At 54.9% G+C, this 19,818-nt stretch overlaps 1 protein-coding gene across 9 annotated transcripts in view; it reads left to right on the plus strand.

The window, feature by feature from the left end:
• Positions 1-19,818, plus strand: part of RANBP3 (RAN binding protein 3) — a 54,854-nt gene that overhangs the window by 25,855 nt on the left and 9,181 nt on the right. For 4 of the 9 annotated variants that reach the window (XM_086699342.1, XM_086699343.1, XM_086699348.1 and 1 more), the window contains 6 exons: positions 7,620-7,656; positions 7,754-7,840; positions 14,989-15,054; positions 15,810-15,902; positions 17,114-17,232; positions 18,223-18,336. In XM_086699342.1, the coding sequence (XP_086555468.1) occupies positions 7,620-7,656; positions 7,754-7,840; positions 14,989-15,054; positions 15,810-15,902; positions 17,114-17,232; positions 18,223-18,336 (516 nt within the window). Of the gene's footprint in view, positions 1-282; positions 442-7,619; positions 7,657-7,753; positions 7,841-9,676; positions 9,749-14,988; positions 15,055-15,809; positions 15,903-17,113; positions 17,233-18,222; positions 18,337-19,818 lie in introns of all 9 variants that reach the window. The other 5 variants (XM_086699340.1, XM_086699341.1, XM_086699344.1 and 2 more) reach the window with 3 other exon arrangements.

The following is a 19,818-nucleotide window of genomic DNA, read 5'->3' on the forward strand; positions in this document are numbered from 1 at the left end:
AGCAAGAAGCAAATCCTGTTGCCTGAGAGAGACATAAGGGGTCAAAAGAGGGATTGAGTAATGGGGTAGAACCTTCCAAATCAAATTCGACCCCCTCTCCGTCCTTCCATTTTTCTTTCTCCTCTCCCTGAATTTGGGCGTTCAGGTTCAGGGTCTTAGAAACACCAGTAGCCCCAGCTTCCTTGATCTAGAGGAAGAGGAGGTGTCTAAAGCAGACTGCTTTGCAAGACCGGTTGTGTTTGGACTGTGGTTAGGCTGTGAACTGCTTGTCTTCAATCAAAGCAGGAAGAAGAAAAGACTCTTCTTTTGAATCCAGAGGGAACCCCTTGAGCCCTTTATCTTTGTATTGAGAAGGCTTTTGAAGATTATAGGTGGAGAAGATTGTGAACTCTCGAGAACAAGAAATGTCTTGAGTGTTTGGAGGTTGATAAAATGGGAAAGGTAAACGATCACCCTACATTCAGGATTGAAAACTCCATGTGGGTACCTAAGCCCCCCATTCTGGCAGGGAGAAATGACTCTTAAGGAAACGAGGAACCCTGCTGTGCACACCAAACACTGGGTAGCCATCCAGGGTGTCACAGTCCCAGACCTTCAGCAATCCCTTGTGTCACATCACCAGTGTGCTTAAGGAGATGATGAAAATTCAGTTACAGCCACCAAACCCTGGGACACACAGGAAGAAGTAATATTCAGCAGAGGTGAGGTTGGAGGCCACTTGGAATATTTTGGAGGAGTCAGTGTGTAGTGGAAGAAGAATAAACGGCCTTTACTGTGTGTCGGGCAGCAGTGACGGGGGCAGTCCCTCATGGTGTACAAGTGGGTTTGGGCCCGGTAAAGATTCCAGCCGGGAGGCACCCACACCAAAGTGTTCCAGGGGTTCACAGGCAAGCACAGAACTGACAGAGCAAGAATTAGGAGATGATCACTTTTTCGGTTGGGGGCCCAGCAGCTCCTGGAACCTTCTGCTGAGCAGGTATTTTGAGTTATTGTGCCTTCAGCCTTCGCAGGCACAGGAAATCGTGTCCTCGGTTCCCTGAGAACAGACGACCTCCGTGTGGATCTGCCCAAGAGGCTCTGGGACCCTTTGCTGCTGTCTGGTTTGAACAGCACAACAGCTCACAGAGCTGCCTGTCACTCGAGAGGCTGAGGGTTTTCAATTGAGAGTAGCAAATGGGTAGGTCACAGAGGTGGAGTCGCAGCAGCTGTTCCTCCAGAGGCACACAGGCTGGTGTGGGCCTTATCTAATGCCCATCTGGTAAGACCGGGGTGGGGGGTGGGGGTCTCACCTTCTGCCTGCGGCCGGGCCAGATGGGGATTTCTGTAGCCTGGCCGATGGGACTGGACTTCTCGATTCTTGTGGACTTTGGGTCAGAGGCTCTAATCCCCCAAAATTCAAACCATCCCCAGCCTGGCCATGCAAGGTCAAGTGTTAACAGTGGGAAACCTCAAGCCGAGTTGTGGGTCACCGTGGGAGGAAGTCAGGACCGGGGGGAGCAGTCGATGAACATACCGGCATAGCAGCAATGGCCGTGCACATGACACACACACGTGCTGTTTGGTTTTAGCATTTGTGACTGTGGGAGTCCCTGGTCCCATCAGAAGTCCGTCAGTGCCACCTTCACATCATTTGGTGATAGCTCTGAGCCAACCAGGACTTACTCCTTTGGGTTCTCAGCAGAGAAAACTGGCCTGTTGCCAGTGGCTCCCATTAACTGGCTTTCTCTAGTGATTGGGCATGTTCAAAGCAGAGTAAACTTTTTCTAGGTCACTTAGGGCATAAACGAAAGCAGATGGAACCTGATCCCAGTTTCTTCTCAGGTTGAGATGTTCCTTTGGTTAGCTAGGACCAGTTGCTCTCACATCCGAACAGATTTGGATCTTGCCCTGTACCACACTGGAATTCAGGAAACCACCCACCCTGACCCAGCCAATCTCGTCCATCACGTTTAGTCAGTTCTTTATTGCATGATCCCTTGAGGAAATGTAAAGCCGAAAGTTCTTTATAATAAATAGCGGCTCGCTGAATTGTTGCTTAGAGAGGGCCCGCTCATCTTTCAGTCTCCCCGGACTCTGGCCATCTAAGACTCAGTACCGGGAACAAGCCTCTATATATCAGACTTCCTGGCTCTCAGAAGACAGCTTGGAGAAGACCAGACCACATCCAAATTAAGTTCTCTGATCCGGAGAAAGCAGGCAGCTCTTTGTGCTTACTCTGAGTCTGGCTTAAGTCTCCTGGACTGATGCTCAGAGCCAAGGCCCTGCTGAGCCCGAAGTGTGTTTATTAGACCCACCAGGAAGCTTAGGTCCTGGAACCAGACCCCTGGCTGGACAGCTTCCCTCCTCTTCTAGGTTCTGCATGGGATTTGGACCCTCATTTCACAACCCCCGCCCAACATTCAGACCTTCGGAGGCCATGATTTTTTTTCTTCAGTATCTACCTTTTTAGTAAGAAGTTCTGAGCTGGTCACCCAGTTGCAGAATAAACAGCATTGAATCAGCCCATAGTGCCTTTGAAGACAAGGACATGTCAGGAGTCCCCTCCCTTGATTGATTTTTCAGCCCAGGCATCCATTTCCCTGTAGCCACAGCCAGGCAAGCTTTCTAACGGTTCAGTCCATACTGGAGTCGCTGAGGCCCAGGCAAGCCAAATGGTGTCTGGCATGGTCTCGTTTTCTGGGAAGTCAGGAAGGCAGTGCTGTTCACTCCTGCTTACTCTCCCTGTGTGTCAGCTTTGGAGACACAGTGGCCAGCTCCTTTCCTTCCCCTTGGATTGGCCTAGCACCTTTGTCCTTCTTGAGGCCACACCAAGCAGCCTCATGAGAGCCATGTTTTCTCAGGGCTGGGGTGGGGGTGGGGGATCCTGGATAAGCATAATGATCATAAATTTTCACCGTTTCATCCTTTACAAAGAACTGAAGCTTCCCACATCTGCAGTCCAGGGTCCTGTTCCGAGTTAGACGTTACCATCTATTTTGTCCTTGGCAAGAGGGACATGCACACCTCACAGAATGAGCGGCTCCCCCCGAGGTTCCCGTGGCTCTGAGGGGAGAGAGCTGCCGCCCCTGTGATTCTTTCCACCCGTCCACAGCAGCCGCCACCGTGGGGGCTTTTCATCTTCTGTAAGCCCACTCCACTCGTTCACACTCCGTGACACCGGGGAAGCGAATTGAAGGATTCTCTTTGGGCTTCTTTCTTTCCTGCCTCCTTATGTAAGTGTTGATCTGGGATATGTTCGTCATGGCGTCCCAGATGGGTGCTGACCCCAGTGTCCTCTAGGTATCCTCCCGAAACCCTGATCCTCAAAGAGGTGGATTCTAGTGTGGGAGGAGGCAGAGGAGGAAATGGGGCCTTCACACCTGCTTCTGCCCTGGCTCCTCCCCACAGAGGAATCCTGGAAGCCTGTTCTTCGAGTCCCCATGGCTGTGGCTCCTGAGCTTTGGATGCACACTTCCGGGGTCCGAGGAGCTGTAGCTGTTTGTGCCCCGGGCATTGTTCTCAGCTGACCCTGATTGGCCTCTCCCTTGGTTGGGGTGAGGGGTGGCCCCTGACTACCAGGCTGCTGTGTTGGCAAAAAGTGTGCGTGGAGACTGCGTTGGCCTTGTTTGGGGCCGGGGTTGGCTTGAGAGGGAGTTGCTTTGCTCCAGGCCTTTCCGTTTGGGGAGAAGACAGCACGAGACAGCCAGACAGCAAGCTCAGACCTTCAGTGCAGTTGGGGGGTGGGGACAGACATCAGGCTCACGTGGGCAGCTGGAAGAGTTGAGGATTTCTGGAAGAGTTGACATATCCCAAGGCAGGCAGAAATTAGTTCCTTGTACATTGTCTTGTTTCTTTGTGCTAGTTCCTGTTGAGGAGAGTTGCTGGCATCAGTTTCCTTACTGCTTCTGAGTTGGCTAGTTCAGACCCCACAGGAGGTTCCAGCAGCTTCTGGAAGGTTCTTCCTGGTGGGGGAATCTCCTGTGTTGTCCTCCCCTGGCCTTGGCCTCTCAGCTTTTCCAGGACCAAGACACCAGTCACGTGCCTCTTAGAAGAGATTTGAGGTGTGGGTTTGAGGGTCTCCTGGGGCTTAAGGGACTAGACGTATCTGAATCTTGTCTGGCCAGGCACCCTCTCTTCTCCAGGTCACCGAAGGGGCTGCGACCAACTCGGGCTCCATTTACGCAACGAGTGCATGCCGAGCATCTTTTGTGCGCAGCGTCCCGGGTGTTCTGTGCTGAGCTGTGGGCAGAACAGCCAGACGGACACGTTAGATCCTTTCCAGCTGGTACACAAACGGCAGAGGCGCGAGAGGCTGTGGGTGGGGTGGAGAGGAGCAGCTTCCGCTCGCTGTGTGGCGGGATAGTGAGCGAGCTCGGCTTCCCCCGGAGGAGGGTTCCCCCTGGAGGAGGCCATGCTGAGCGGAGCTGCAGGAAACTCGTCCCAGGCCTTGGGGGCAGCACACACAGAAGGAACCCTGAGGTGGGAACAGTGTTGGCAGATTGAGAAAACAGGAAGGAGACTGGGAGTCTGAAGCGTGACAGCAAGGAGGGGTCGTAGGGCATGGACAGACGGGGCCCCAGAGGCCTCAGCTCTTGGTCTGGGCACACTTCTGGGGGGTTCCTGGCACCCATCACATTCTTAAGGAGACTCCCGATTCCTGAGACACTTGGGGTGTTGTTGGCATAGGTAAGAAAGTTCGGTGTCAATTAAGAACCCCAAAACACGTGAAGCAAAAATTGACAGAACTGAAGGGAGAATTCAGATACCGTCGTAGCGTCGGAGAGCCCAGCACCCCAGTGGAGTAGTCTGCAGGGCTCCGGGAGGGCTCAGACAGCACTCAACCCCGCTGGCCTGGCAGGCCACCTGTCCCAGAGAACATTCCAGACGGTGCTGTGCTGCAGAGTAACCGGGACACTCTCCAGACAGATTGCTTGTGGGGCCACGAAACAAGTGTCAGTAAGCTGGAGATGACTGAAATCGCACAGTCGTTTGCAAGCACAGTGGAAAGAAATCGGAAATGTGTAGATTTCTGGAAATCTGCACATGGGGAAATGAGATAAGATAGCTTGCAGGGCAGAGGGACGTTAGGTGCACAGGCCTCTTGGCATTGAGCTGGTGGAGGAACACCCTTTTCAGCAGCTGAGGAAACAGGAAGCTGGGACGTGACAAGCTCTCTGGACTGCTGACCAGGCTAGGGGCCACTCTTCTGCATGGAATGCAGGGACACATGCCTTAGCAGCTTCTCTGAGGCCCTCAGAGCACCTGAGATTTGTGTCCCTTCACTGAACAAATGCCAGGCGAGGTCCCACTGTGTGCTGCGTGCCAGCGCCCTCCTGGGACTCAAGCCGGTGGAGGCCGTGACACAGATTGCACAATCAGCGTGAGAGGCAGAGGACTGCAGGGGACAACGAGGCCAGAGGACAGGGGTGGGTGTGAGGGGGTTGTCAGGTGAGGAGCCAGGGACAAGAGAGCAGGACCAGAGGTGGGGCCGTTTCCCGATCCCAGAAGTCGCTCTGCGGAAGTGACAGATCCCGCGGGATCTGAGAGGCTGCCACGTGTGGGGTTGGTACAGCCAGAATGCTTAGTGAGAGGAGCGAAGCACCAGGAGCCATGGGACCAGACCTGGGGGTGGGCCGGCCGCTGTGAAGGAACAGGAAGGAGGTACCTGGGTCTGCACCTCAGTGATGTCACCCAAGGAAAGGGATGGTCCTGGGAGAAAAGGTCTGTTGTGCCAGTGTCATGGCTCTGTGTTGTCAGATGCCACCCCAGTGCTTAGTCCTGGGCTTGGGGCCATTTTCTTAACACCCCTGGCCCCGTCCCCATCCCTGACTCCTCATCTGGCTGCCCCAGGACGTGACTTCACGTCTGGACCCTTGTCACACAAGGGCATAACATCCAGCGGAAGTGAGCCGGCTGGGAGAGCCCCACCTTGGCCGGGTGTTGGGTCGGGCTGAGTGCTGCCCCACCTGCTTATCCCACTGACCCCGTCAATCTCCCTGAGGCGCCGGTGCCGGCGCCCCCATTTCCCAAGCAAGGAAACGAGCCTGGGCAAGTGAAACAGTTTGCCCAAGGTGTACCTTTAGGAAGTGCCAGAGCTGGGAGAAAGTACTGCAGGCCTTCCAGAGGGGTCGAGCCCCTTGAGGTTCCTGCCGCCGGTGTGTGCCCATCTGGAGCCCGCCTGCCCGACTCCTCCCGTGTTTGATTTCGTTTGGGACCCAGTGGTGTGCTCACAGCTGCCCCGCGGACTGTCGAGCCCCTGTTGTGTTATGAGGGGTTCATTTACTAAGCACTCTGCTGGATGGCCTCCCCTGCGCCCCCGGATCAGCCTTTGCGGATGTGGGGACAGCAGCCGTCCTCGCCCCTTCACAGAGGCTTGCAGCGGGCTCTTAGAACAGCTTGTGTTTCTGACTCCAGCCCACGTTGTCAGCTCACACAGGAGAGCGTGCAGGCTGGGATCCTTTTCTCTCCTTGTCCCTTAGGACAGGGTCTACAAACTCCGGGCCTCTGTCTACAAGCTAAGATGGTGGAATATACACGTGGCCCAAGATGCTGAAAGTCCTTTGTGGCCCTTTATGGGGAAAGTGGCGCCCAGGGCTCCAGCCGGTGCTCACGGCCCGTTATTTACGCTTTTAGGGCAGTTACTGCATCTGTCTCCACCCCGCCCTGGGCTCACAGAGCACTTTCCCAGGCGCGCCTCATCTAATCCCTAACAGCTCCTCCAGGCAGGTGGTCCTCCTTTGGCTAACCTTGACCCCTAGGGGCTTTTCTGAAAATAAGAAAATTGGCTCCTCTGCTCACTCCCACGTTCAGTGCCCCGGGAGGACTGATATGCACTCGTCAGTGTTTGCTTCTGGCTGCTTCTTTCGGAAGAGTCACAACGTCTCTGAGAAGGGCTGTCTCCTAGGGGTTGGGTATTATCTGGGGGTTGGGAACGGGGCCTCATCCTAAGGCTTCTGGATGGCTAGTTGTGAACATTCTAAAACTAAACGTTGTTAAGGAGGAAATTCTTCGGCCACCTTCTGACCTCGCTGGTGATTTTTTGGAAGGTTGTGTGGTCTGCTGAGTTGTTCTGAACACTCTGCATCAGACTTAGGTCCCAGGCATCACAGTTCTGTATCTTCTGGAAATAATAACGTACCTTGAAGCAGCATTCTGCACTGTGCAACAAGCCAGGGCAGGGAATGGAGGCTGCTACGATCCGGTGTTAGGTGACCATTTTACCCAGTCTGGCTGCCCTCCAGAGTGGAGCGAGTCACTTGCCAGCTCTTGGCAAAGTGAATTCCAGCCAGGCACCGTTTCACTGTGCTTGACTGGGGGGGGGGGGGGGGGGGGGGGAGGTGTGGCACGTAGTTAGCTGTGACCTGTGGAGAGACAAAGACACCAGTCTTTGTGCAGTAAACATGTTCTCAGCCCATGGACTCCTTGGCCCCATGGCCTGGAAAGGCAGACGCAGAAGGTTCTTGGGGGGATTTTTGAGCCTAATGTTAGGTTGAAAGTCTATCCGTGACTTGGGTGCCTGAGCTCAGGGAGCTGGCCCCCAGGGCCGCGTTTCAGGGCGCACTCACTGAAGAACTCCCACGCTGCCGGGTGCGGGGCAACCTGGCCCTCTCTCACCGCCCTGCCGTGTGCTCTCGTTTCAGAGGCCAGCCGGAGGCGCCAGCCCCGAAGGTGGAGAAGGTGAGGAAATCTGTAAAACGGCTCATCCTCTTTGGTTGTGAAAGTGAAAGCAACCTGACTTTCTCCTCCTCTTCCTCCTCCTCCTCATTTTCTGTAGATTCCGACCGAGAAGATGGAAACTACTGCCCTCCTGTCAAGCGAGAAAGAACGTCCTCTTTAACCCAGTTCCCACCATCACAGTCAGGTAACCGTTGCAGACCGTTCCCAAGCGGTGAAAGCGTCCGTGCTCCCCTCTGATGTCTCCTGCTCGGCCCAGATCCACTTAGAATCCACCTGAGGCTCAGCGTCTGCCAGGGATGAGGCTCAAGTGCTCCCCACTCGAGAACCCATGCCACTTACAGAGGCTTGTGACCTAGCCGACTAAAGGAAAATGCACGAAGTAGTCCCTCTAAAAGAGAGGGAAAGGATGGTCAGTCCTGTTGGGAGCTGTGGCCATTAAGTACATGTCCTCCTGCTCGGGTGTGTGACTGTGTCTGTAGACTGCAGGCACAGGAAGCGAAAAGTAGTGCGTCCTCCTGACCCTTCAGGCACGTGCCTAGAGCTTGGCAGTCTGGTCCAGAAGCCCAGACACACACACACGGTACATAACGAACCAAGTGGCCCCGGAAGACACTTTGGTGATGGAATGCCATGAGCCCCCAAAGGAGGAGGGCTTGGTGGGACCTTGAAGGGTGGGCCAGGCTAGGACCCTGCGGAAGTGGCTGGGCCCGAGGGCTTGTATGGAGACCGATGCAGGAAAGAGGGCGTTGCCCAGAGTAGAGAGAGATGCCGGGGCTACTTGGTGAGAGGTTCTCTGAGCCTGGGGACAGCCCTGCAGATTCAAGGGCAAACATAGCCTCAGGGCTTGCCCCTTCCCCTCCCCATCTTGACTTGGTCCCCCTGGCGTCGTCCGTGTTCTCAGTCTTGGCGCCCAAGTGCAGGCTCAGAGATGCGTATGTATTTAGAGAGGATCTCCGGTTACCTATCTTGGCATCCATTCTTGGGAGGTTTGTGTAACTGTGAACCTTAATGATGTCACTCTAAGAGAAAAAGCACACCCTGGAAGGTCATTTGTGCTTACAGGAGTAATGTAGACGTTACAGGAAGGTGCAGTGTAGAAAGCGAGCGTCCTTTCAAGATCCTCCCCTGAAACACACTGGATTTCCTTCCTGTTTCCCTTAACACACGTATTGTGGACTTTGCCACACCCTTTCTCATGAGTGCTCCAGGCCCCTGAATGGATGCACTGTCACTTGCTGATAAGCAGGCCTTGAGGAACCTATCCAGGCTTCCATAGACCTCCTCATCTCCCTCGTTGCCCGGTGCTCCTGTGAGACAGGGAGCTTCTGCTTCCTGGCAACGGATCGCATTCCTTGGCGTTCACCGTGCACTGCTGAGCCACGCTCTGTGGCAAAAGGTGCAACAGAGAAGTGGTTTGTGCTGTGGCCCTAGGCTGCAGGGACAAAGGACAGCCAAATATCTCGCCCTCTGCTCTGGCACAGTGGCATAGGAAATAGCTCTCAGTCACCGCGGGTGGAGAGACACGAGCAGAGCCAGTAACTTGGAAGGCGTTGTCGGTGCCCTGCGCTCTGATTCTGTAGCTGTGTCCGTCCACCCAGATAGTTCTTCAGCTCCGAGGGCCATTGCATTACTGCCCGGCCCACACCCCAGGCAGCAGTTGATAAGTGTAAAGTAAGATCCTAAACAGGTGAGGGGAGTAGGGGTGCAGCCAGCCAGCGAGCCCTGGCAGGTGACAAGGAGCAGGGACTGAGGCTGGGAACATCCAGTTCATTCTGCTTCCCTCCTGGCTGCCCACTTAGGGGCCCAGGGTGCCAAGGAAAAGCCAGGGGCATGAGGACGAGACAGGCAGCCACAGTGGACCACAGCATCTAACGGCCTGGTTCACAATGTTGAGCCTCCTAGAGTGGGGCTTGGAGATCGACCCTTCAGGTGGGAGAGGTGACCCGGTTCGTGTGTTCTCCGCCTACTCACATTGTTTTTCCTCTTGTTCCCTTCCCTGCCCGCACCTCCTTGTCGACAGTATCAAAAAACAATGTTTTTATGCCATCAACCTTCTGCGAGCCATCTGCAGGCAATTCTGACTCAGAACCAGGTGAGCCCTCGTGTCCCTTTGCGTTTTACTGCCCGTCGCTAGGGGTTTTCCTGGGATGAAAAGCAGTTGATATTGTAAAATAAGATCTTAAACAGGAATGGGCAATTTGAAAAACGGATTCTTTTTCAGTTCTTAAATGTTTTCCCAAATCTTCAGCTTGTGGATTTGGAATCCAGTGTGAGGCAAGCTTCATAAGCCCTTAGTTTTTTTGCCTCTGCAAGGAGGGCCTGGTCCCAAGGAGTCTTTAAAGTTTTGTTGTTTTTTGTTTTTTTGTTTTTGTTTTGTTCTTGCAAAAACAAAAAGCAGCTGTAGATCAGCGTACTGCTCGTTTTACAAGGTTTTTGCACAAGTAATAACTCATATCATTTTTTTAAGGCAAACGGGAAATACACAGAGTGAAAGAATCTGGCTGCCCCGCTCCCTTCCCCACCCCACGGTAACTGCTGTGAGGCCGATGGAATTTTCCAGACCCCTTTTCTGTGCATCAGACCCTCACACTGATAATCAGTGTGACTTAGACATGTTCAGATGGATATGGAAGCGTACTCAGTCACAGCTTTAAACCTTGAGGGCAAGAGCTTGCCTCCCCCCGAAGACTGAGAGAGCCTTCCTTTTTTGGTCTCTCACTGGAGACCCAACTCCAGGATTTCCTGAACGTTTCTCCCACGTGGCTGAAATTCCTCATAAAAGATTTAATGAGCAAGTTCAACCACCCGAATTCTGTAACCCAACCTGCCTTATATAAATTCATTGCCGACTTCAAAAGCATTGCAAGAGAAGTCCTACTCTGGCATGAGGGCAGTGTTTTTATAACTTACGGGATCGATTCGATAGCCCCGTTTCACACAATTGAACTCATTTTGGTTCGAAAAGCAGACTGTTTGGAGCTGACCCTCTCACCAGGTCCTAAAGAGGAGTTTGGTTTCTAAGCGTCCTTGGGAATGCCTGGAGTGCTCGCTTAGCAAGAACGCTGTGAATGGTAGGGGCGACGTTAGCCGCGGTGAGCCTCCTCTGGGCCAGGCTGTCAGTCCCCGAAGCCGAGTGTCTAGATCGCGTGGAGCTGGCGATTTCCATCACAAATCTCACAGCCCCTCGTGAGGTCTGTGAGTGATGGCCTCGCTCTCTTCTTTCCCCCCACAAAACCTTCATTCTGCAGCATCGACGGCAGGGCCACTCTGAGAAAAGGGGGTTCCCTGACACAGCTTCGCTTCCTGCTACCTGACGCAGGGTGGAGTCATATCAGACTTGGACATCGGTCCCACAGAGCAGGCCTCCTCTGACCTTGCCTGCCTGCCTTTCTTTTGGTTTTTAGCTTTAATCGGGGGGGGGGGGGGGGGGCGGGTGCAGATTTTAAACTTAGGGAAGAATTTTATAAAGCACTTCTATATCCCTTTGCGCATTTGATTTTCCCCAGTCGCCCCAGTGATGTCCTTCATAGCAGAGGGACCAAATCCAGAGATCATGCACCACGTCTCTCTCTTTCCATCTGGAATACTGCCTCATTCTTCCCTTGACTTTTATGGCCGAGAAGACGACAAGCCCATTATTTTGGAGGAGTTTTTTCTGTCTGGGTTCGCCCAGGGATTCCTGGCGATCCCACCCAGGTGGTGCGTCTGGGGCTAGAATAGCACAGGAGCGAAGCTGTGTTCTGCCCGGCGCCCCAGCCCTGCTACCAGTGGGGCTGATTTTGCCCTCTTGGTCACAGTGGGTTCTGTCCGTTTCTGCTCTGTGAGGTCACCCCCTTTTTTCCAGAGAGATGCTCTGAGACCCTGGGGAAGCCCCCCCCCCCCCGCCACTTTTCCCCTCCAGCATCAGCATCCACTCGTGTTCCCTTGCTCGGGTTAGTCATTCCTCTGATGACCGATCACGGCGGGATTTTCTGCCTTCGTTGTTGCTGGTACGTTCAGGTGGTGCTCTCCTGTGGGAGAGGGCTTTCCCTTCTGTCCGCTTAGTCCTTTGTGATCCTGTACCTCAAGGTGGGCGCGTGGATTCCTGTTTTAGGCAGCCAGTTACAGCCTGTCATTCTTAGTGCAGAATTTAACCATCCCAGATTTGGCCAGCGGGAGTCGCATCACACGGGTTCCTGTGTCATTTTGCCACGACACGTTATTCTTTTAAGTGCTTTCTTTCTGTCCTAACGAGAGAGGCTCCAGGCCCGTCATCATGGCTGTTTTTCTCAGAGGGGCCCTTAGTGGAGGGAGCGTGGTCTCCAGAAACCAAAATCTGGGTCTCAGCAAGCTCACCGCCCCTGGACTGTCACTGCGCCTGGGCCTCCTCGGTGCCCAGAGACGGGGACACGTACCTGTACTTGCATGCACACGCGTGTGTACCCGTACACACGTTTCTTTGTATCTGTCCGCGTGTGTGGGTAGCCCCAGGCTCACGTGTACTTCCAGTCCAGCACCAACAGGGTTCATCTGAACTTCCTTGCTTTGAATTTCTCCCTCTTTCTTTCTTTCTTTTTTTTCCTCTAAGTTTATGTATTTATTTTGAGAGAGAAGCATGAGCTGGGGAGGGTCAGAGACAGAGGGAGAGAGAGAATCCCAAGCAGGCTCCACACTGACAATGTGGAGCCCGATGTGGGGTTCAAATCCACAAACCGTGAGATCGTCATCACCTGAGCCGAAACCAACATCAGACGCTCAGCCTGACTGAGCCAGCCAGATGCGCCTCCCTCTTTCTGACAGTAAGAGACCTGCTGCCTTCACCTGCAGTGCACGTTCTTATACCCTGCACGTGCCAAGCACCCTCCCACCTGCCCCTGCCCGGCCCCCACCAGGCTGCCTGTTCCTCTGGCACACACCAAGTTCAAGTTCCCTCAGGGGTGAGTGTTGCTTCCCTCACCTGTCACTTGGGGTCTTCCCGAGGCAGGGCGGAAAGCACCCGCAAAGAGGCCTGCTTGCTTTAAATGTGATTGGAGGAGGGCAGAGACTGCTTCAGAGGGAGCAACCTATCCGCCCAGTGAGCTCACAGAGGGGCACGAGTGTGCCCCCAGTGCGGTCGCTCTTGGACGCCAGTGACCCTGCCACGTGTGCCAGGGCCCTGGCTCCTCAGACAGGCCACACCTCTTCATTGTGCCCTGACCATGTCGCAGGAAAAGGGAGTTTCTTGAAGCCACGAACAGAGAGCACGTCTGTTTTGGTGGAGATGGGGCCCGTGAGCCCCTCCCTGTGAGCACACCTCCCTGCTGCCTTGGGCTCCTTCTGTCCCCAGTCCTTGGTTGCCATTACAGGCGTGGCTTGCTTTGCCTGTGTGTCGTCCGCTCGCTGCAGCATTCAGTGTGATTTCTTGGGAGTCTGCTAGGTGGGCCGGGTGCAAGGCCTGGTGCCGCGATGCTAGGTGATGGCGATCGTCCGCACCTGTGCCCCCGCTGGTCGTCCTCCGCCAGCGGCAAGGGTTGCATGCTGCCACCGTTGCTCTACACAGAGCAGAGAGGTAGAGATTGATCGGGGGCCACAGTGGAAGCATTTCAAAGCCAGCTATAAGGGCTTTTAAGAATTACCTCAATTGTGAACTTCGTCTTAGTTTTTCCTTAATGTTTGTAAATTGCCAGTCGTCTTATGAATGATACTGAGCTTTGGGAATGTGTTTGAGTATTTCCCTTCTAAAAAGAAACATCTGGCAGCTTGTCTTCCCCCGCATCTGGGGTGTCTGAATCTCGGGAGGGTGGTTTTTATGACCTCTCTCTTACGGGAGTGACCCCAGCTCCACTAACACAGGCTCTTGGAAGCCTGGCGGACTCAACTCCTTCATACCAGCTAGCAGCGAGAGTTTTTTAATCCTGTTTTTGCCCAAGGAGAGCAGTTTGGCTCACCCATGTGCAGACAGCAGAAAGAAGGCTTTCCTGCTCCGTTCAGAATTCTGATTTGACTTTGTCTTATGCCTAAAAGTTTGCTCTGGTAAGGCATTTTTGGTGTTCTAGTGTAGAGTTGGTTGGTTTTTAGTGTATCCACAGAGTTAAGCAGCCATCGCCATAATTAAATTAATTTTAGGTCATTCCATCACCCCGAAAAGAAACCCCGACCCCATCAGCAGTCACTCATCACCCCCTCCCCCAGCCCCTGGCAACCAAGAATCCACTTTCTGTCTCCATGGATTTGCCAGTTCTGGACGATTCATATAAATAGAATCACACACTATGTGACCTTCTAAGACCTCTTTCCATTTGTTTGTCTTTACTTTCTTCCAATGATGTTTTGTAGTTTTCATTTGTTAAATTTATTCCCACGTATTATTCTCTTTGCTGCTATTGTAAATGGAATTGTTTCTTCAACTTTGTTTTTGGGTTATTTGTTGCTAGCGCATAGATTCACTGATTTTTGTGTACTGATCTCGTTCCCTGCAACTTGACAAGGGTTTCTTCTGATGAGTTGGACCTTAGCACAAAAGCAAGGCTGCCTCCGGTAGCCCCGAATGCTGTCATCCCTGTGCTGCCCCAGGGACAGACCTTCATGCTGATCCTTCCTGTCAAGCACATCAGACCGTCCCCCCTCCCCACCCCTTAGGAGATAGGCCAAGTCCACAGCACGCACAGATTAAGGGATTTGTATGGACCAGTGGCCCAGCTGAAATCAGGCTTTGAGCCGTCGCCCTGCTTCCTTCCCCTTCCTTCTCTTGGGCCTTCCAGTGTTCTCAGGAAGCGACGAGGTGAAGTTCTCCAGACACATCTGGAAAGAGAGCGAGCCTGCTGTCTGCCACCTTTGATCTTTCACCACAGAAAACGTGTCTCATTTCCCAGACATCTGCTGGTGGTGCAGAGGCTTCTCCTGATTACACAGGCATTCTCTGACAAGACAGAGAGACGGGTCGAAGAAAGGGAGACCGGTCCTAGAGACCCTGATTGGGTGACTCCCTGACATTCTCCAGGGCCTGTGAGCCCAGCACAGCTCCTGGCAAGCTGCCGGGTGAGGTGGCCCAGGCATGGACCAGCTGTGCACGCACTGTCACTTTTGTCTCGCACCTTCAACAGCCCCCGGTCTTTCATTGGCAGCACGCGACCTGGAGTCAGCACTCCTGCGACCCCCTGCCTCCTCCTTGTCCAAGCTGCTGCCTTATGACCTTGGTGGTTGGACCAGGCTTCTGCGTTTCTGTTTTAGTTTGGAAACATTTCCCGGGTTCTCCAGGCTCATGGCCACTGAAGCCCAGACCACGGTCTTCCCCTGCCCTTGACCGTCTCAGCTTCGCTGCCATCCCCAACCCCTAAGCAGTCCTGCTTTTTACCTTTTGTCTTGTGCTTGTAGAGGAAAAGAGCAGTGGGTTCCGGTTGAAGCCACCAACGCTGATCCACGGCCAGGCACCCAGCGCAGGTAGGTGCCCGCCTTTGAAGACAGTAGAGGGCCTTTCTCACACCCTTCCCACCTCTGTGCAGCCTCTGTTTGCGTGGCTGCCTGAGGCAGCCCAGCTGGTGTGCTCCAGGCTCAGCCCGCGCTCCAGGTCTCCTCAGTTCCCTGGTGCATGAGCATTGACAAGTCACTCTAAAGAGCCCATCAGATCAGGAGAGATTCTCCCACCTGGCAGCCCTCTGCCACCCTGAGGGGGGTGGGTGGTGAGGGAGTGGACTTGGCTCGGTGTGGGACGTTGAGGCTCTGCGGCCCGCGTTTGCTCTGTCGGTTCAGGCTGTGTCTCCAGAGCGTCCCAGCCCCAGAGTGCCACAGAGTCACCCCAATCAGCAGAGTGGCCGCGAGCCAGTGGCCTGCTGCTGGGGAACAGGGCCTGGCAGTGGTGCGGAATTGGAAGCATTCTCTTGTGGCTCCTGCCCAATTTGTGTTTGGCAGAAGGGTTTTCTCAGTGTGGCATTTTGAAAAGCAGGTGCAAGGGTATTTTTATGTGAGCTGAGCAGAGTCCTAAACCCTGGGGGCCTGTCTGCGGCTCTCCGCTCTACTTCACCATCTCTGCTTGGCCCTTTAGCCCAGCACTTGAGGACAGCTGTCCCGTGCTTCCCCCGTAACATTACTGTACTCACCGGCTTAATTTCTGTAAAGCCCCCTGAGAGCCATTGCAGGGGTGTGCGTTTCTGCCCATGAAGACCAAGGGCCCCGGGCAAGCCATCCTCTGTTCTCAGGTCTGCCGAGCCAGAAACCCAAGGAGCAACAGCGGAGTGTGCTTCGCCCGGCAGTGTTGCAGGCCCCGCAGCCAAAGGCACTGTCACAGACCGGTAAGAAACGGCCTGGCACACGGGCTCACACGGTGGGGTGTAGAGCGTTCCTGAGATGCGCCGGGGGCAGCTGTGTCTCCAGCGAGGGGACTTCAGCCATATGTGTTGAATGCGCTCCGGAACAGAGAGAGTGCTGGGGAAACGATCCTTTAAATCCTCGGTGAGCTCAGGGAAGACAGAGAGAGATGCCGTCTCCGTGCAGCACTGGGCCACAGTGACAGCCGGTTAAGATGTGCTTTGTGCACGCACTGGCTTCTACAAGCTGGCCCGCTCCCAGGTGTCTGAGATTCAGCCCAGCATGTTTGCAGGCAGAACTCAGCCCCGTGTGTTTGAGAAACTCGTGTCATTTTGGTCACGTGCCAGCCGGAAGACCTAACTCGTCAGCCGCATTCCCACCATCTCCACACGGTGGTGGTTTGCAGTTAACCCTTAATTTAAATACTAATGAGCTTTTCTTGTCTTCCTCTTGGTCTTTCCCTGTAATTTAAAAATTCCTCATCAGAAGCAATCCAACATCCCCTGTGAGGGAAATAGTTAATATTTCTGAAGAGTTTCAGTGGGAAGGCTTTTTTACATGATGCTGAAGAATCAGCCAGATTTAAAGCTCTGCGTGTCACATGATCTCAACTATTTCAAGGGCAAAGATGCAGGGAACAAAGATGTTTCGTTTTAATTTTTCTTTTTTAACGTTTATTTTTGAGACAGAGAGCGTGAACGGGGGAGGGTCAGAGAGGGAGACACAGAATCCAAAACAGGCTCCAGGCTCTGAGCTGTCATCACAGAGCCCGACGCGGGGCTCGAACTCACAAACTGTGAGATGATGACCTGAGCCAAAGTCGGATGCTTAACCAGCTGAGCCACCCAGGCGCCCCAACAAAGATGTTTCAAGTAAAACTTATTTTATAAAACTCCTAATTGTTCCTTCAACATGTATTTTTTTTTTGTTTTTTTTTTTCCCCATAATTAGCAGTGTTGTTTCTAAGTATGCTGAAAATTCATACGGTTCCTTGTGGAATAAGCCGTAAGATATTCTCATTCCCGTGAGGTTTTAGTTCTGGGTCTGTTTTTCTGTAAGCATTTGTGATTTTCAGTGGTGACGCCAGATCCTGTTCTTTACAAAGGAGAAGTGACCCTGTTGGTCTAGATGGTGACAGGGGCGCAAGAAGCCATACCGCACTCCCGTGACCCCACGCTGTCCTTCTCTCCCACAGTCCCCAGCAGCGGCACCAACGGGCTCAGCATCCCGGCAGACTGCACAGGGGCCACGACGGCCACATCGCCCGACACCCCCGCGCGGAGAAGTCCGTCTGATGAGGCGCGAGCGCCTGAGGTGCGTCCGTGCTGGGCGGGGAGCTTTGCCGAGCGTGTGGGCAGTTCCCTGCCCCGAGCAGAGCCAGGGCTGGCCCGCGTGGAGGCTTCTGGATTAGCTCGGCAGCGTGTGCACACAGCAGCCACCGATGCCAGTAGTTGCCAGAATGCCGATGATGGTCCGCGCGCAGTTCCAGAGTCCCGCCTGCCCAGGCTGAGTGCCGCCCAGCCGCGGGTGGCGGGCGGGCCTCTGAGGAGTCCCTGGGGCCAGAGGAACGGCCGTCACTGATGGAGCCTCGTGCCGTTGTACATGAAGAGATGTCTCCCCTCCCTGCTTCCACAGCTGAGCAACCTAGGGATTCGATACACGGCCCCGTGCTAACTGGAGAAATGTGCCTGGGGAGGCAGCTCAGACACCTTTCTTTCTTTTTTGCAACGGAGCCCAGGGTTCTGGGATCGGGCGGGCCGAGGGCGTGTGTGCCCAGTAGCGTCGCGCAGCAGCTGCTCGATGAGGGTCCGGGACGAAGAGCTTGCACCTGCGGCCGGTGGGGGGCGGCCTTGCGGTCCGGCTGCAGCAGCGCCCGGCCCGCCACACGCTGAGCCGCCCCGCGCGTGCGCGCCCGTGTCCGCGGCATAGCTGCCGCCCGGGCCTCTACACCCGCCGCCTCCCCCACGCCCCATCCGGGTGGATGTTGGAGCCCAAGCGGTGAAAAGCGTCATCTGCGATTCAGTGTTAGAACGTCCCTCGGCCTCCCGCCTTCCAGCCGCACTTTGCAGGGTTAACATTAGGAACCGTCGCTGCCACCTGCCGCCACTTGGAAATGCGGGGGCCGGGGCAGCAGCCCAGTAAGTCTCCTGCAAGTCTGCTGCGAGCCCGGGGGACGCTGAGGCGGCCCGGACGCCCAGGGACCCCGCCAGAGAAGACAGCAAGCACGTGAGGCGTGAGAGGGCCCGTTTTGCTCATCGGGGCTAACCTGTCGCCTCTTCTCGGTTGTCTTGTTTGTGCCTCTAGGACAAAGACCCCCAGAAGAATGAGCCTAGCGGTACCGGGGAGGACTGTGAGAAAGCAGAGCGGGCTGTACAGCAGGCGTTTGTGTTCGGACAGAACCTGAGGGACAGAGTCAAGGTGTGTGAGTGCTTGTGCTCGGGTCGGTCCGCCTGGCTCCTCTTTCCCGTCAGAAGAGGTGGTGCGAGGAGGTGCACACGGTGCGTCGCGGGCTACTCCTGTGGCTCTCGGCGTGTCCAGCAGCTTCCTGCTTTACACGCCTTCCATACCGCACCCTCCGCGGCGGGCCCCTTGTTCTCCTGGGAGCAGCGGACGGGGAGGCAGCCGAGCCTGCCCGTCCCTGAGAACCGATGCTTTGGAGGCAAAGGAGGCCGCGTGATCGGTCCTTTCCACATCGCCAGAGAGGCTGCTGTCGCCTGCCTCGAGGGCTTCTCTGGGCACAAAGCAGCACTTAGACCGCTTCGCTTCGTTCTGAGTTGCTGGAGGCTGGTCCTGGGGCGTTGAGCGGCATCCCTGGTCCCTGCCCTCTAGGCGCCAGGCATATACCCCTCCCCCCAGTATGGCAACCAAAAGTGTCCCCCAGTAGTGTCGAGTGTTCCCTGTGGGATTAAGTCACCCCTAACTGAGAAGCATTACCTTGTTTTTTTAAAGGAGGGCAGACGGAAAGGTAACTGTTTTCTCTCCCATAGGAGGCAACGGCATCTGTCTCCTCCTGGCTGCCCCAGGGCCTGTTGGTCTAGGGGATTTTGAGTCGGGGGGAGAGCATCTGGCAGTGGCAGGGGACTGGGCTCTGGACCCCGTGTGCTGACGCTCTGGGAGACCAGACTGGGCGGCAGTGCCTGTCCGGCCACAGGGACAGAGTGTCCTTCTGGGCCATTTCCAGCAGCTCATCGGCAGGAGCTCCTTTAGAAGCCTGAGAGACCACATCAGTGACTATGTCTTGGGACGTTTGTGGTTGTCACGACTAAGGCATAGGTATTACTGCCATCCAGTGGGTGGAGGCGAGGGATGCTGCCCAGCCCCCCACCGGGTCCAGGGCGGCTTCCCCACAGAGGGGTCCCACCCCGACGTCGAGGATGGTGACAGGGAGAAGCCCTGAAATAAGGAAACCCAAGTCTCTCGGGTGCATAGAGAACTTTGGGTTCTGCCGCCCGCTTTCTGCTTTGGTGCTCACTGCCCAGGAGAAACCCAGATGCCCAGAGGTGAAGAGTAGTGTTGCTGTTGCGTGGCTTTATCCAAAATAATGAGTCCCTGGAGGCTGCTCACTCCAGGGAGAAGGAAGCAGGAGAAGGAAGGGCCTGGAGATCCCCTGTACTGGGGGCAGTGGTCTGGCCTGGGCTGTCAGGTTGAGTCTGTTCCTAGGGTTTAGGGGGATGGCTGCTTGAAATTGGGGCGGGGCTTTCTCTTCTGGAGGCCCGGGGCTCCTGCGATCCGTGGTCTCAGTTAAAATGCCAGCTTCTCTGGGGCGCCTGGGTGGCACAGTCGGTTAAGCGTCCGACTTCAGCCAGGTCACGATCTCGCGGTCTGTGAGTTCGAGCCCCGCGTCGGGCTCTGGGCTGATGGCCCAGAGCCTGGAGCCTGTTTCCGATTCTGTGTCTCCCT

The sequence above is a fragment of the Puma concolor genome, chromosome A2, assembly GCF_028749965.1.
Source record: "Puma concolor isolate L17-30 chromosome A2, mPumCon1.1.hap2, whole genome shotgun sequence".
Lineage (NCBI taxonomy): Eukaryota > Metazoa > Chordata > Mammalia > Carnivora > Felidae > Puma > Puma concolor.